The following is a 16,622-nucleotide window of genomic DNA, read 5'->3' as shown; positions in this document are numbered from 1 at the left end:
AATTCTACTCAGAGAAAACTGAATTTTTTACAAATTTACTGGAATATATATGCCCTTGAGAAAGTTCCAAGACTGCTTTTCATTCTTCTGTCCAATGTCAATATATATAACTATATGACACTTTCATTCACATACCAGTGTCCAATGTTCCCATTCTAGGATCTCAAAGCAAAGAAATCTAGTCCTTGTGGCACAAAGAACATACTGAAGATTATGATAAGAATAACTTTGGGGTCCTTCCTAAAGTTTCTGGAGAAGACTAAGACTAATTATTATTAGCTGAGAAACATTAACGATACTGTTGTATAATTTTAAGATAGGCATACATGGCATGTAAGGTTGAAGTGACTGCAGGGCCTCAGAGGAACACACTCACAGTGCAGATCTGAGAAGTGGCTGGCTGGATTCACCATTATAGTTTTTTACCGAGAATAACTCGGGGTTGCCGGGTGGTGATGCTAACACCTGTAGTGCAGACACTAAGGCAGTCTCCAGGCTGTAGGAGATCATAGTAGCTCATTAAAGAAACAGTTTATTTGTTCCACTTTTTAAGTGCCATTTCCCTTCAAATTAGCACCTCAAAATCAAGCCTTACAGAACTAAAATATGTACATTTAAAATTTGTGAAGTTACGAAAATTCTGAGACTTGAAGACTCAGGTGAGCATGGCCCCAGAGAGGCGAATGATTCAGTTACAAAACAGTCAGGCAATCAGACATCTGAGCATGGCTTTATTAAATTTCTAAATTTCTGATGGTTTCATTTCATATAGAGAGCTCAGAGCGAAGCAAAACTCCCATAACCTACGTTGGTAGAAACTTGGCATCACTTACTGGGAACCACTTGGAAATCTAAAATTTACAATAAAAATTTTATAGGCAGTAAAAAAAAAAAAAAGACAAGAGTATGAAACGTCCTTTGTTCCAAGTGAAGTATAAGGCCCTTTAATTAATAAAAAGGCTCTATTTGGAAGGACATTTATGTATAAAAGGGTTTGTAATGGCCATTTCACATGTGCTGCATCTTTAAGATAATGTATACAAGATGTAAAGATGTTACTTACAATAATTTAAAAATGGCTAAGACAGGAAATCTGAGAGTGCCTAGTAAAAGCCACTTGAGTATAGAAACATTCCTAGAGATTTGAATAAAATGATATGAATATGAACAACATGTAATTTACTTAATCTCTTAGAGACAAAACATACACAAGGAGAAGGGATTCAGTATTTGAATCAGAATAAACCAATCTGAACATGGTGGCTGCTCTTGTTTTACTAGCACGGTGTTCAGATTTAGACGTGAGTCCACTCCTCTGCATCAGTCACAGTGCCTCTGGCTTCACTGAGTCGCCGGCAGAGACGCTGGCACCTGGTTAGACTGAGGTGCTGGAGACCCGCTGTTGAGGGCCTGGGGTGGCACTGCCGGCTCCATCTTGCTAATGTGCGTGATGAATCGAAGACGAAGCTTTAAAGCCGGCTTTAAATTACAGATAATCTTCTCTACCTAAGAAGTGAGAGCACAATTACGGAAAAGCGGAGTCCACATTTACTCAGTGACATCAGCTGTCAACAGTACGCCACAGTGGGAAGCTGGCACACAATTCTTTTCTTACACAGGCAAGCACATGTGTACTCCCACACACATTTTGTATATACATTCTGTGTGTACGTGCCTGTCTCTGTCTACACATGCACTTCAAGAACTTATGACCCTTCTACCTGCTTAGCTACCCTGCTATCCACAACTACACTTGCTCCCATTAGGAGATGGACATCTACCAACTTGGTCATCCTTCTGAGCCAATCTGAATGCAATGCTAGCAGAAGCAGAAAGCATTTGCAATAGTTCTCCCCAAAGCTGTCTTCTTGATTTTACAGTTGGACTCGTCATACTGTTAGACCCAAGCAGCAGGAATGTCTGCAGTGCCATGCACTCAGAACATGTTAAGGGGACAGATGCACCAGCGTCTCAGTGCTAATGCTCTTTGATCTCAGGGGAAGGCCTGGAATGTCAGCAACGTTTCTTTTTGTTTTATTCCTGTGCCAAAGTTTAGGTCCAAATACAAAGAATACATTTTGGGTTTAAAAATCTTCATCAGTGGGTTGGAGGGACAGATCAGCGGTTAAGAGCACTGACTACTCTTCTGGAGGTCCTGAGTTCAAATCCCAGCAATCACATGGTGGCTCACAACCATCTGTAATGAGATCTGACGCCCTCTTCTGGTGTGTCTGAAGACAGATACAGTGTACCCATATACATATAATAAATAAATCTTTTAAAAAAAATCTTCATCACTTCTGCCCATTTTTATGTGTGGGAACAGAAACAGACACAAAAAGAAAAGCTTTCTTTCAGGAGGGAAGTGTTAAGTGTGACACTGCTGTGAAGGTGTAAAGGAGCATGGTCTTCCTGTCATCAGCTCCATACACCAGTATCCATGCTGACACAGCAATTGTCTTTCTATGACAGAGCGGTGAATATGGTCAAAGAGCACACACCAGTGTGGAAACGTTACAATGAAGCCCACTGCTCAGTGCTGATCAGACAGAAATCCAACCTGGCAGAGAGGAAACAGCGGCCAGGCACTGAGGAGAGAGGCTCACTGCAGCCATGTGCCTTACTGACACCCCCAGAACAGCTCACAGCTTCCTACACATGTAACACACACGACTAAGGTCTTCCCACTTCCTGCCACCTCTAGTAGGAAATGCCTCTTCGTGTGTTGATTTAGGGTGCATCCCTTCAGCTTCACCACAGGGCTTGCTGTGTCACATGACAGAACAAGTCTGACGCCTGGGAAGAAAACCTTCTGAGCAGTGGCGATGAGGACATCTTCCTGGGACTCTGTTCTTCAGGCTAAGAACCCTCACGCTCTTCAGAAACTCTCAGTAGCCAGCCTCTTGAGTAGCATGGCGTGACTTGTACTTGCACCACTGTGTTCAACATCCCATAATGCACCCTAGCCAACGGGGTGGGGGGAGGAAAGCCTCCTTCCCGAGAGGTCTTCCTAGCCATACCACCTGCTTCCCAGGTGAGCAGACTATTCGAAGAGGCGCCTACTCACTGCTGCCTTCATCACAGGGAAAGCTAAGACATCATTTCTTTATCACTGTATCTACAATTATGTTCTCCTGTAGCCTACTCACTGCTGCCTTCATCACAGGGAAAGCTAAGACGTCATTTCTTTATCACTGTATCTACAATTATGTTCTCCTGTAGTCTACTCACTGCTGCCTTCATCACAGGGAAAGCTAAGACATCATTTCTTTATCACTGTATCTACAATTATGTTCTCCTGTAGCCTTAAGAGGTTAGATACTACTTAGACATCTTACAAAGCCAAAAACCCCAAACAAAAATGTTTATCACCATGTATTATGTTTGATAGGTTAAAACATCACTAAAAAGTAAAAAGACAAACTTACTTGCTCTTTCACGCTGTCGCCAGTAAACATATACTTCATATGATACAGGAAGTCGCAGATGGGGTCCATGTAATTTAAGTGCGTGCTGCACTGGTCTACATTCAACAGCATGTCATAAAATGCCACGCCAATCTATCGGACGGATAAGGTTAGATTATTTAAGTGACTAAATGATCAAATCATTCAACCCAACCTACCCAGTCTCCCACACTGACACGGGGTGGCACTTGTCCAGAGGGACAGTCACAGCCCATGCATCTCTATGCAAATAGGACACAGTCTACACTCAGAGTGGGATCACAGAGCTATGCAATGGCCTAACTAGAATATCTCTCTACAGCTAAGTCTCTCTTAGAGTAAGATACAGGATCCCCTTCTAGACATCACCTCACCAGTAACTCACTCCAGGGATGCTTAGGCTTAGTGTACCTCCGAGCTCCATTTGCTAGCTAATTAACAAAAATAAAGACTTGTCTTCTATTTTATTCTCTGTGTGTGTGTGGACCATGTGCATGCCCAGTTCCCAAGATGCCACAAGAGAAAACCTGGAGGCCCTGAAGCTGGAATTATAGGTGGTTGTGACCTGCCATGTAGTTGCTGGGAACTAAGTCCAGATCCTTGGCAAGAGCAGCCAGTGCTTTTACCCGCTGAGTCATCTCTCCAGCCCTGTTCTACTGTTGCCCATTTTCTTAGAAATGCTTGCCTTCCTCCAGTCCCCTTACTGTAATTTCTCACACACACTTCTGTGCCCACAACCCTGGCTACCTCCTTGAGGACAGCTACTTTCCCCTGCGTCTCAAGCTCAGCGAATTATACACTAAACTCCCTGCAGGCACACGGAGCCCCCAAGTGGATCCCAGCCCCCACGAAACACACCTTACAACTTTCAGCTAACCAAAACACTTGTCGAGAAACAGCTCTTTGCGACTTGCACTAAGCCAGATGACACCTTACCTCAATCATGCACCGGGTTCTCTCCTGTTGGAATCTCTGTAGAAATGGCCCTACGAGATGGTACACATAGAGCAACTGGAACTCAGTCTTCACCACCGGGAGAAGCACCTCAGTGAGAAACCTGAGGGTCGAAGATAAAACCTACGTGAAGTCCAAGCAGCTCAATCCTCTGAATGTTAGTACACTGCTTGCAAGAGTGTAAGAAGACTGGAAGCGCTGTTTTACCTGTGACTTTTGGTAACAATATTCTTTCCTTCTGGGTACATGTATGTGGGTGTGGAGTGCATATGTCTGTGGGCATGCAGGCCTGTGTGTGCAGGCCTGTCAGCAGCCCTGGAGCTGGGCTGGCATCCAGCAATCCGACTGTCTCCACTCCTCCCCACAGTACTGAGGTTGCAGGTGTATGTGCAGCCATGTCTGACTTTCTATGTGCGTTCCTGGGATTTGAACTGAGGTCTCCACGTCCACACAGCACACTCTCTGTCTGAGCATCTCCCTCTCCTGGTAACAATAGTACCCTGTAGATCTTGCATAACTCACCTGGTCTCATTTTCAACTGACTGATCACTGAAATAAAATACTTCGGACTTAAAAGTAATTCCTATATAAAGTACAGGTGTTAAATGACAGGTGGCCTACCTAAATGGAAAAGAGAATTTGCGGAAATGCCATTCTCATGAAATTTAGATCTAATTGACAGCTTTTTACAGTCAACAAAAAGTAATTTGCAAATAGATTAAGTCCAGTTTTCAGTTCAAAAGGCAATTTCTGTGATACACTCTGGGGCAGAGATCTGAGTAAGCCTCCTAAAAGTACAGTGGAAAAATGAGCTATCACTATTTGCACACCTAAGAAATTAAACAATTCTGAAATAAAAGAGGCTTCTGACTAACCAGGGCGCCCGCTATCTGAAACACACACTGCAGTCCTCATGAGTGAGAGCCACTTCCTTGTAAGTCAGACTTAGGAACAGAGATGCCCAATCTCATTAGGGAACCCTGCTTACTTTGGGATAAGCGAGAGCTGCCCGATGCTGGAGTGGTGCCACACAGCATGGGCTAGAGCTAATGTATAGCTGCAGCTCATCTCGGAGTAGGACTGGTGACAAGCGGTGAAGTCGAAGAGGCGGAACGGGTAACCAACCCACTCTGTCTCTGATGTCAGGCTAGAACTGCTGATTACATTCACAATTCGGTCATGAAGCACAATCCAGTATGGCTCCTTTAAATCAGAAAAGTCTGGTTAAAAAGATACCACGTACCCAGCAATGGACCTCAAAGCCTAGCTGCTGCCCCGCTGCTTTTGCATCCACTGAAGTTTTCCGCTTGTCTGGCTTGTGTGTGTACAATGGACAGTCTGAAACAGCTAACTGGCTCTGCACTGACTGGCTAAGCTAGGGAGAGGCTGTCATGAGTCCCTGCAGTGTATTAGTGCCTGACATTTAGTAAACTGACTTTGCTAATCTTTACTATACAGACAAGCCTGTGACAGACACGTGTAAAAACAGAAATAAATACCTATATTCTACTTTGAAAGCATATAACAAAGCATGGATTCACAGAGTTATCCAGCAAGTGTAGAGAACACGGTGCTGATCAACATTATTTAAGGCTCAAGAGACAAGGAGGAGGTCAGAGAGGAGGAGGGAGAAGTCACATGGGCTGGAGCTGGCGGATGACCGAGGAGAGAAGTTCGGCACAGTGTCTTATTTACTAACATTTCTCAATGAGCATAGCGTGCAGGACTGGCTGGATACACAGCATGTTAACTGGCCCAAACCAGACCAGACTATGAGACAGAAATGAAGAATGGATGGGGGAGCTGCTACTGGAAGAGATAGGTAGGTCTAGCAGATACATTCATAAGTGACAGAGAACGGCAAAAGGACAATGACAGTGACTGTAACTATATGTATGCGTTGACACGGTCTCATGAAGCCCAGGCTAGTCTCAAACTGGTGATGTAGCTGAAGATGAATTAGAAGCTTCAGTCTTCCTGTCTCTACCTCCCAAGTGCTAGGATTATGGGTGTGTGCCACCACACCAAGTTCTGCACACTCACACCCAGGGCTCTGCGCACGCTAGCAGGTTCTCTACTGACTGAGCTGCATCTCCAGCCTCACTAGAACTTTTTAAGAAGCAATGGTATGAAAGACTGAAGAAGGAGGCAGTTCATTAACTGGCATGAGCTTCTGGGGCAAGCTTACTCTGTATGCATATCTCTGGTTGACACTGCATCACTACGTACAACCCACAGTTAGCAACTCACTGGGAGGGCTGTGATGATCAGACCAATCGCATTCATCCACGCTGTAATGTTCTCCCTTGGCACTAAGGGCTGGCTGCAAGAGGACAGGAAAAAAAAGTGACATTTTGAAAACATTCTCTACACTTGACTAAGGATCTTGTTTTGTATAGATGACTCACCAATCAACTCCAAATAATAATGGTTTGATTTTTTTTTCAAAAAAAAAAAATACACAAAATAAGTCCTTTGTATGCGTGTCCTTTAACAACAGTCTTAAGGCTGAAAAACGATTGGACTTTATACCTTCTCCCTACTTTCTGCTGATCTTTTAAGAGGACATTTTTGGAGTGGAGGATGGACCTGGGGACTTAACCCACTATCTAGCACTTGCTGAGCAGACGCTCTAACAAGCTCTACCCCTGCTCCTGCTCAGCTGTAAAGAGACTTATAGTGACAAGCTAACATTATTACTCACTTTATCGACAAGCAGGTTAGAGAGGTATCATGTGAGCAAACCTTGGTCTAGTGAATGTGACCACTGGTCATTCTCTTACCCCTGCACCTCAGCAGTGAGAGTGGGACCAGAAGATGGCTGTTACGCACAGCGCTCACTCTGGGGCACAGGTCTGCCTGACAGCAACCCCGTCAGAAGTAAACAGACTCCGACTTCAAGAAAAAGGACACAGACCTTTTCAGGACGACATTGAGAAGGGCATTCCCCACATCTTTGCCTGGAACCGCCAAGGCCATGAGTTCCACACACGTCACATGCAGAGCATGGGCAGCGGGGTTGGGAAACTCATTGAATCTCCAGTCACAGTTTGGGAAGGGTCCTGGAGACTTGCCCGCCATGGGTGCAAAAGATTAAGGCAATAACAATTTGACTATTCTAAGATTAATGGTTCACACTTACATAATATGTTTACAGATTCATAAAGTTCCAAACATCTCATTTGATTATCAACTGATCTGATTATAGGCTGTCAAGAAGTGATTTAACTGAAATTAAAACATAAAAGGATAAACAATACAAAGCAAACATGAGATAAGCTATCATGAGAAAAGTGTTGCGTGACTTAAGCACACTGAGCAATACCCACAAAACAAGTGGTTGCGCTTACACATGGACTCTCAGAACAGATGCTATACCAGGAGGAGACAGAACAATGTGGCTTCAGGTCTCTTTTTCCGATTTCTTTTATAGTCGCAGGGCAATTTCATGTAAACATTTCTTTAAAAATGAGTAAGCCTGCTACCACAGGAAATACATTCTTTTGTTTAGGCATGGTATACAGACATGTTATGTAGACTGCTGATAACTGTACACATGAAATCAAACTCAAGAAATAAAAACATACATAAAAAATAAAAGCAAAAGCTAGCCGGGCAGTAGTGGCACACACCTTTAATCCCAGCATTTGGGAGGCAGAGGCAGGCAGATTTCTGAGTTTTGAGGCTAGCCTGGTCTACAGAGTGAGTTCCAGGACAGCCAGGGCTACACAGAGAAACCCTGTCTCAAAAAAAAAAAAAGAAAAAGCAAAGGCTATTTAGTTCAAAGTCTGACTGCTGTATATTAACATGTATGCTATAAAAGTACTCAAAAATTTAATATTTAATTCATTAATTGAGGTAGGGTCTTGTTATGTAGCTCAGGTTGGCCTTGAACTTTTTGGATATCTTCCTACCTCTGCCTCTCAAGTGCGAGTATCTGCTGCTATACCTAGTTTTAAAGGATGTACTTAAAGCAACCAGACTAATGCTCTCCAGGAGCAATCTGATGCCTGCACTGTAAGAGACTGCATTCTAATACAGAAGTAGGATTTCCTTTATTGAGACAAATGTCTATAACGTCTGCTCTTATGTTTGAGTCAAGCCGGTGCACGCCTTTAATCCCAGCACTTGGGAGGCAGAGGCAGGCGGATTTCTGAGTTCGAGGGCAGCCTGGTCTACAGAGTGAGTTCCAGGACAGCCAGGGCTATACAGAGAAACCCTGTCTCCAAACAAACAAACAAACAAACAAACAAAAAGTTTGAGTCGCAACAGAGAAAACTCCTATACGTCTGGTATGATGATGCAATTTAAAGATTCAAAAATTTTACAGAGATAAAATAATCATAAAGGCCACTTTAATCCCATCGTGTGGGAAGCAGATCTGTGAGTCTAAGGCCAGCCTGGACTATACAGCAAGTTCTGGGCCAGCTTTGACTACACAGTTAGACTGACACTGGAGACCTGAGGGTGAGTATAGCGTGCGCTCACAGCCTCAGTTCCTGGGGAGCTGAGGCAGAAGACTGTCCAAGGCAAAGAGTCTAAGGTTGGCCTAAGCAACTCAAAATTAAAAATGAGGTTTTGAAATACAAAGAATATTCCCTTAAAAACCGCTCTTACAAGCTAAAATACTGCTATTTATGGAGAGTCTGGAAGAAACGTGACAGAAGAAAGGATATTGTCTACCAGTCGGCCAATCAGCTTGCAGTAGTAGGAGTCCTCTGGAACCCAGGGGTTGTCCTCCCGTGCATTCATAGCATGCTTCAGGTAGGTATCACTGAGACACCAGCCCTGTGGCCGGTTATCTTTGAGGGAGCCAATGATTGCATGGACAAGTTTTCGTTTGAGATGGTCACGGTTTCTCAGGCACATTTCATAATAGTGCAAAGTATTATACAGATAAGTCACTGGCCGGTCTGTCAAGAAGAAAACAGCTCAGCGTGTTTATCAGTTACTGATAAGTACGAAGGTGAATCCCGTGCTTCCATGACTACCTAAAAACAGCCCAGAGAACTGACATTACTTCACACTCTGGGCCATCGCACACAGGGAGCACTTTAATCCTAAATCAGGCAGAAGATCCCTAACAACACACAGTCTGTGAGGATGGTTGTTCTGAGCAGACACTTTCACTTCTGTAAATTTACTGCACAAAAATGATGGAAAGCAACAAATGTCAAGTACAGTCACAAACAAAGGGCTTAGAAATTATCACAGAGAGGTAGAGGTCTTCACATACTGACGTTAATAACCAACCTCAGCACAACAGATGGGAGAAAGATCCAGGTGCAGAATGCTGCAATGTATTTTTAACCAAACAAAAGAAGGCAAAGAGTGAGAACCCAGAGTGGCAACTGTCACAGTGCCGGCTCAGAGACTATGGCCAGCTGCACACACAGTGGGACTTGTCACTGCACACCCATTGGAGACAAGTGTTCCCATGTCACCTAATCCAGAGCACTATTTTTAAAGGCATCCATTCTCCCTTGAGCCTGACACTTAACTCTGTACAGTAAAATACTTCTGCTTTCACATTTTTGTCATGGGCTCTATCATGCTCTAGTTTCCAGTCTTAAGACCAGAGTTTCAATGGTCTCCTAAGCAAACACAGCCCAGCAAAATCGTGTTCCTGGCTCCGGTGTATCCACTGCATGGCCCACGGCTTTTTGAGAGGCTGTGGTGTAGTTCTGAGAAGGGCTGTGAGCCATACCTAACCTCATCATTCTAAAACAATGACTCCCACGCACCCATCTTACTCCGTGACTTCCAGGACCACCATCTTTAGGTTATAAAACCGAAACTGGCATTTAATGTGAGCCTGCAGTCAGGCGTGTTTTCCTTTCCTGGCCTTATTTTGAAGCTCACAGGTAAACTTTTTTTTTTTTTTTTTTTTTTTTTTTTTTTGGTTTTTCGAGACAGGGTTTCTCTGTATAGCCCTGGCTGTCCTGGAACTCACTTTGTAGACCAGGCTGGCCTCGAACTCAGAAATCCGCCTGCCTCTGCCTCCCGAGTGCTGGGATTAAAGGCGTGCGCCACCACGCCCGGCCTACAGGTAAACATTCTTAACTCAGTTCAATAAAGCTATCTTCCTTCAAATAGGCCTTTATCTTCCACCACCACAGTTTTCCCAAAAGACCCCTATGACTCGTATGCTTATGGCCCTCCTGCTCATACAAACTGTGCATAGCAAAAGTTCAAACTGCACCACCCAGACCTGCCGACACTCACTTTCTTTATAGAGAAACCTCATGGCTCTGTGCTGTGCATCTTATGACACCTGTATGACTTCACCCTGCAGCCCTTCAAACCTGCAGAACCACTTTTACCACATGGCGTGCTCAGCCTATCTGTTCATAAAGGTGTCAGATGGAATTACAAGCTGAGCAAACTCACCATGGAATTTATATAAGCCCCCTAGGTGATCCAGGAGAGTCTCTAGTGACTTGGACACTGGAAGCAGCTCTAAAAACCTGTGGATTACTATATCAAATACTGGAAGGAACCGGAGACACACATTTCCAAAGTAGATGGGCAGATAAGGGGACTGGATTGGTACAGGAGGGTCAACCTGCTCTGCGAGGCCTTCGAAATACAGCTTCTCGGGATATTTCTGTAGGTGAGGAGACAGACATGTATTAGAGCAAAAAAGCAAGCACAAAAGAGCTACCAAAAAAAAAAAAAGGAAGGAAGGAAGGAAGGAAGGAAGGAAGGAAGGAAAGAAAAGAAGGGAGAAAGAAAAAAAGAGAAAAGAAAACTACAAAAAATATTTTTTAAAGCACATGCCCCCTTAAATCAGCAACACCCCAGCACCCCAAAATTCATGCCATACTAATTTTATTACCGCTATCTTCATTTGATTCAGAATCATGCCGACTCAAAGTACAGTTACATTTTACTCTTATTCATTAGCATAGCCTACAGCTAACTCGCTGTGGGTCTGTCAGAAGCCATAAAGGAAACCACAGGCCCACAGTGCCAACAGCCCAATCGATTGAACAGCCATCCCCGCTCTGCTCTCTCTCAGAGTGGGTACCTTGTGGTAGCTCATGTGCTTGGTGTGCCAGTCACTCTGGAGCCAGTGCTCTGGGGAATTCTCCTTCACAAAGTCACTTACTCGGTTTCTGAAGTCATTTGGTTTGAGCAACAGCAACTGAATGATGAAATAACAAACCTGGGCTTCATTTCCTTCATGACTACGCATAGCCTTTGGAAATAAACAGAAAAATTAAGAGAACTTGTCGTATCTGATGTGTAGTCTACCCCAAACCAATTTTTCATCATTCCTAAAGATGATTTGACCCTTTTGGCCTACTTGTGGTTCACTACTCCTCCTGCTAGGAATGTTTACCTTAAGGTAAAGCTTTCTTTGATGATGTCACGTGACGGCCTGTTTTCTGATGCTCTTTCCCCACATCACTGCACTACCTTTGCCAGGTACACTGTCTTAGTCCCCCTACTACACTACAACTACCTGTAAAGAGGTCAGTATTAATGAACAAAGTCACTACAAATACAACCAGAATGCCCTGGCTGGCCTTGGGCTCTCGATGTGGACCAGCCTGGCCTTGAACTTAGGACAATCCCCCTGCATCTGCTGGGATTACAGGGATACGCCAACGTACCCAGCCACTAATAATTTTTAGAAAGTATATAATTTCCTAGTGTAATTCAGTCTTTTGGTAGAACTTGGCTTGCAGGGTTGAAGTGTTTGCAGGCTCAGAGTCTGGAGCGCTGGCTGCTCGTGCAGGTGGTGTGGGTTTGATTCTCAGCACTACAGGACTCCTCAGAACTCTCTCTCTCTCTCAAGTTCCAGATGCTCTGACACCCTCTGCTGGCCCCCAGACACACCGTACACGCGTAACTCAACGTCACGTGCAAGCAAACCACTCATGCACATGAAAACAAAACAAACCCTAAAACAAACAAACAGACGAACCAGCTACCTTTGAGATACACTAACAGGCATAGCCAAGGGAACATGTGGAGGATGCTGGGTACACACCACAGTCAGACTCCTGACGACTGAAGGGAATGATTACATCAGCTAGCACCCTACAAAGACAAGCAATAGCTTTTCACTATTTCCTGACCTGCAGCCTCTGAGAATAAATCATTTGTATTTCAAAGCATAACAAGACCAGAAAACTCTATTTACTTTTGTATCTTCTGTGAATATAATACTAATCATTGAATATGCACTGAAAAAAGGAATCCAGGAAGTCCTTCTTCTTTAAGGAAGCTTAAGCACAGCATAAATCCGTGAAATTCTCTGAAGCCAAACAGAGGAAATCAGCATCCGGCCTCCCACTCACACAATTCCATCACAGCATGGTAAAAAGGCTTAGAAACGTATTCTTACCAGGCAGAGAATGAGTCTGTCCAGCGTGACAATGTTGTACTTCCACACCATGTCATTGAGAATTTCAATGCACTTATTGAGTTGCTGACCTCCTGCTGACGTAGAGAACTCATACACCAGGAAATCTGCAAATGTTCTCACATGGGCCACCAGGGCCCTGGCCCCAATCCTCTCCAGTACCCTACAAGGCAAAGAGTGAGAACTGAGCTCTGGCATGGACGATGCTGACTGCCAAGCAGACTGAAACCCGAGGCTTCTGGCTTACTTGTAGCCAATCTGACTAATATGATCCGTCTCCAGGAGCATTTTCCAGAGGAGGCAGAGGAAGAGTGGAGGGAAGCCCTGCACAGAGAACTGCGTGATGATCTCGTTTTCATCAGTCATTGACTTCCACTTCCTGTACTCTTCTTCCACATTCTTCTTCAGATTAAAACGGCTTTCCTGGGGCACATTATTTTGCTTGAAGAAAGCCTAAAAGGAAGAAGAGAAGTTCACGTCACTGGATACAGAAGAAAGGACCACTGGACCATCGGAGGCGAGGAACTTGATGTGCATTTGGTTCTGGCGGAACAAGTACCTCCTTCCGCATTTATGTATCTTATAAAACTAAGTGTCCTTCAGTCAGGCAGTAATGAAAGCCTGAACGCTACAGGCTGGCCTAGCAACTCTAAGTTCCTTTTTTCTAATTCCTAAAGTCTAAGGAAGTTTAAATTCAAAGTCTCTTCAATCATTTTATGCTAGTCTTTGAGAGAAGGAAGAGAAGGAAGAAAAAGAAGTGTGTCTCCCACACAGTATGTATTCACTGATAAGTGGATATTAGCCCAAAACTTAGGATACCCAAGATATAAGATACAATTTGCTAAACGCATGAAACTCAAGAAGAATGAAGACCAAAGTGTGGACACTGTGCACCTTCTTAGAATTGGGAACAAAACACCCAGGGAAGGAGTTACAGAGACAAAGTTCGTAGCTGTGATGAAAGGATGGACCATTTAGAGACTGCCGTATCCAGGGATCCATCCCATAATCAGCTTCTAAACGCTGACACCATTGCATACACTAGCAAGATTTTGCTGAAAGGACCCAAATATAGCTGTCTCTTGTGAGACGATGCCGGGGCCTAGCAAACACAGGAGTGGATGTTCACAGTCAGCTATTGGATGTATCACAGGGCTCCCAATGGAGAAGCTAGAGAAAGTACCCAAGGAGCTAAAGGGATCTGCAACCCTATTGTTGGAACAACATGATGTACTAACCAGAACCCCGGAGCTCTTGTCTCTAGCTGCATATGTATCGAAAGATGGCCTAGTCGGCCATCAATGGAAAGAGAGGCCCATTGGACTTGCAAACTTTATATGCCCCAATATAGGGGAATGCCAGGGCCAAAAGAATGGGAATGGGTGGGTAGGGAAGTGGGGGGCGCTATGGGGGACTTTTGGGATAGCATTGGAAATGTAATTGAGGAAAATATGTAATAAAAATATTAAAAATCAAAAAAAAAAAAATCAGACAATTTACCCCCCCCCAAAAAAAAAAAAAAAAAAAAAAGAAGTGTGTCTCCTTGTCAGGTTACATATTACATATGCAGTGTCTCCACAAGGAGAATCGGTTATGGCAGACCAGTGGTTCTGATTCTGGTCCCTGAGACGCACGCTCAGCCAGTCTTCAGGCCCTACGCAGATCTGCTCAGCCAGAAGCTCTAAGGCTGGGATCCAGAATCTGTGGCTTGGCAAGTCTTCTGACCTGTGACAAGTGACACTTTAGCTTCACTCAAGTCCACCGTGAGCAGACAGACACACTAGGTTTGCATTCCTCCTTCTTATGCAGCCACAGTTATAATTCTGTTGTATAGTTAAAAAAAAAAATCAACACAGTCAAATGTAGTACCTTTATGCTCTAAGGAGTTTCACTGAAGCTTATTTTCCTCCATCTTAGTGTTAGTACAGAAGTTTTCAGGTATTGTGCTAACTCTTGTGAGATTCTAAAACTGGTCATTTAAAAAACTGAAGCCATCATAATTACATTCTCAGGAACACATTTAATCCTCGATAGGATGAGAAGGAACTCAAGAGATTTTGGAAGTAAAAAGAAGAATTTTCAAAAAGGAAACAGCCAATTTTCTTCAGCTATTACCAAGTCAAGCACTCCCTAGAAAGCCACAGTGACTGGAAGAAGAGATTACCATGTATTTAATACGTAATTCAGAACCAAATTACCTGCAGAGGGGCTGGAAAACAGCTAAGGGTGTGTGAAGCCCAGTTATGAGGAGTAAAGTTCATGATGGTCTGAAGGATATCTTTACACCACGTCCCCTGTATTGAATCAGATCCTGTAAAAAAATCTAAACAAACAGACAAGAGTCAGATCTCCATGACCCAAACTACATACTGTCAAAGCAAGCCAAAGCAACCTGAGATGTCTCAGCGCAGGACGCTCGCTCTCTGGGTACCTACATTGTACGTAGGATCTACACCTCTTACTTGGAGAATAACTAGGAGTGACCAGGACTTTTTATGAGAAAATAGGAGCACAATTAGTGAAGAGACAACAAAGGACTTTAGAATCTTTTTTATTTTTAATAAAGTCTTTCCGGGGCCAAGAGAATGGAACTGAAAAAGCAGATGCCAGACTACACTTGCCCTGTAAACTGTAAATCTCTAAAGCCGAGAGGTTTACTTACAGGAAATAACAGTTTACAAAACCATAGCTGAAACTGATAAATCTGGTATCTTCCCTTTCCTTTTTTAAACAAACACCTCTCAAAGTGTGGTCCGCTGGTTTCTAGCAGTTGCAGGTGTCCTTTCCGTCCTTCTTTTCATTTTTTGAGATAAGGTTTTGCAATAAAGTCTAGGTTTACCTCAACGGTGCAATCCTCCTGCCTCAAACTCTCCAAGTGCTAAGATTACAAGCCTATGCTGTTATAGCTAGTCCTATTGTCCTTTCAAGGACTTGATGTGTTCAGAGATATTCAGATAATAATTCGCAGCTATCCTTAGCATTTCTCAATGGTACAGTGAAATGCCTGGCTCTCTGCATACTTCAAAGAAGGCACCAGACTACACTATTATACACTATTATACACCACCTGATTTCAACAAGGACAAAAGGTACCAGTCTCAGTTAAGATCACGGCTAATGTCCTATAAATTAAAAATAGTAAAGTTATCAGGACGGACTTTGAATGTTATTACAAACAGAAGAAAAATTTTAAATGTACACATGTGTGTGGAAATATCATGTGATATCCCATAAATATGTAAGATTCTTTTTATGTGTCAATTAAAAATGAATGAAAATACTGTCAATGATGCTGTAAAAATGAGCATATACAGACCCACTCCCACTGTGTGGAATGTGCATGGTGTGCCACAGTGCAGGGAGGGTGAGGGAAATGACAGGACTCAGGTGCAACAGCTGCCTTTCTTCATGGGATTTCAATTTTAGGTAGAAGAATATCTGACAGAAAAGCCAGTAATTATGCAGATGTAAACATCTGGCAGACACTCTCTCAAAAATTAATTCACCCTGTTGTTTTAAGAGAAAGAAAGGACAGAAGGACAGTGTCTTCTCCAGATGCTGAGGCTGTTTCAGGTGGAAATTAGAAACTGGAAAGGCTCCTGTCCATGAGTGTGAGTGTTTTCCCAGATGTAAAGATGTTCTTACAAAATTTATAGTGGTATCAACATACACAATTATATGGAACTATAATGAGGTGTGTGTTCATATTTGCTACAGGGAATGTTTTCCAAAGGACAAACTGATAAAAGACACATACATTAAAAATGTACTCAATATAAAAAATAGGCCAGCGGACCATGGGGCAGCAAAGTGTGACAGTCCATGGGCAGGAACAGGGTTTCACATAC

The 16,622-nt window shown here is 43.4% G+C and overlaps 1 protein-coding gene across 3 annotated transcripts in view; it reads right to left on the bottom strand.

The window, feature by feature from the left end:
• Nucleotides 1–718: 718 nt before the first annotated feature.
• Med23 (mediator complex subunit 23) overlaps nt 719–16,622 on the bottom strand; it is a 71,072-nt gene continuing 55,168 nt past the window's right edge. For all 3 annotated transcript variants that reach the window (XM_029482505.2, XM_021173847.3, XM_021173848.3), the window contains 12 exons: nt 14,973–15,097; nt 13,022–13,227; nt 12,757–12,937; nt 11,431–11,601; nt 10,791–11,007; nt 9,077–9,313; nt 7,318–7,483; nt 6,651–6,723; nt 5,389–5,603; nt 4,383–4,503; nt 3,429–3,560; nt 719–1,506 (listed from right to left, as the gene is read on the bottom strand). In XM_029482505.2, the coding sequence (XP_029338365.1) occupies nt 1,342–1,506; nt 3,429–3,560; nt 4,383–4,503; nt 5,389–5,603; nt 6,651–6,723; nt 7,318–7,483; nt 9,077–9,313; nt 10,791–11,007; nt 11,431–11,601; nt 12,757–12,937; nt 13,022–13,227; nt 14,973–15,097 (2,009 nt within the window). In that variant the 3' untranslated portion in view covers nt 719–1,341. The remainder of the gene's footprint in view (nt 1,507–3,428; nt 3,561–4,382; nt 4,504–5,388; nt 5,604–6,650; nt 6,724–7,317; nt 7,484–9,076; nt 9,314–10,790; nt 11,008–11,430; nt 11,602–12,756; nt 12,938–13,021; nt 13,228–14,972; nt 15,098–16,622) is intronic.

This window comes from Mus caroli, unplaced genomic scaffold (genome assembly GCF_978045245.1).
Source record: "Mus caroli unplaced genomic scaffold, Mus_caroli_1 scaffold_9, whole genome shotgun sequence".
NCBI lineage: Eukaryota > Metazoa > Chordata > Mammalia > Rodentia > Muridae > Mus > Mus caroli.
Note: the sequence above shows the minus strand (reverse complement) of the source record. Positions and strands in the feature narration are given on the sequence as shown.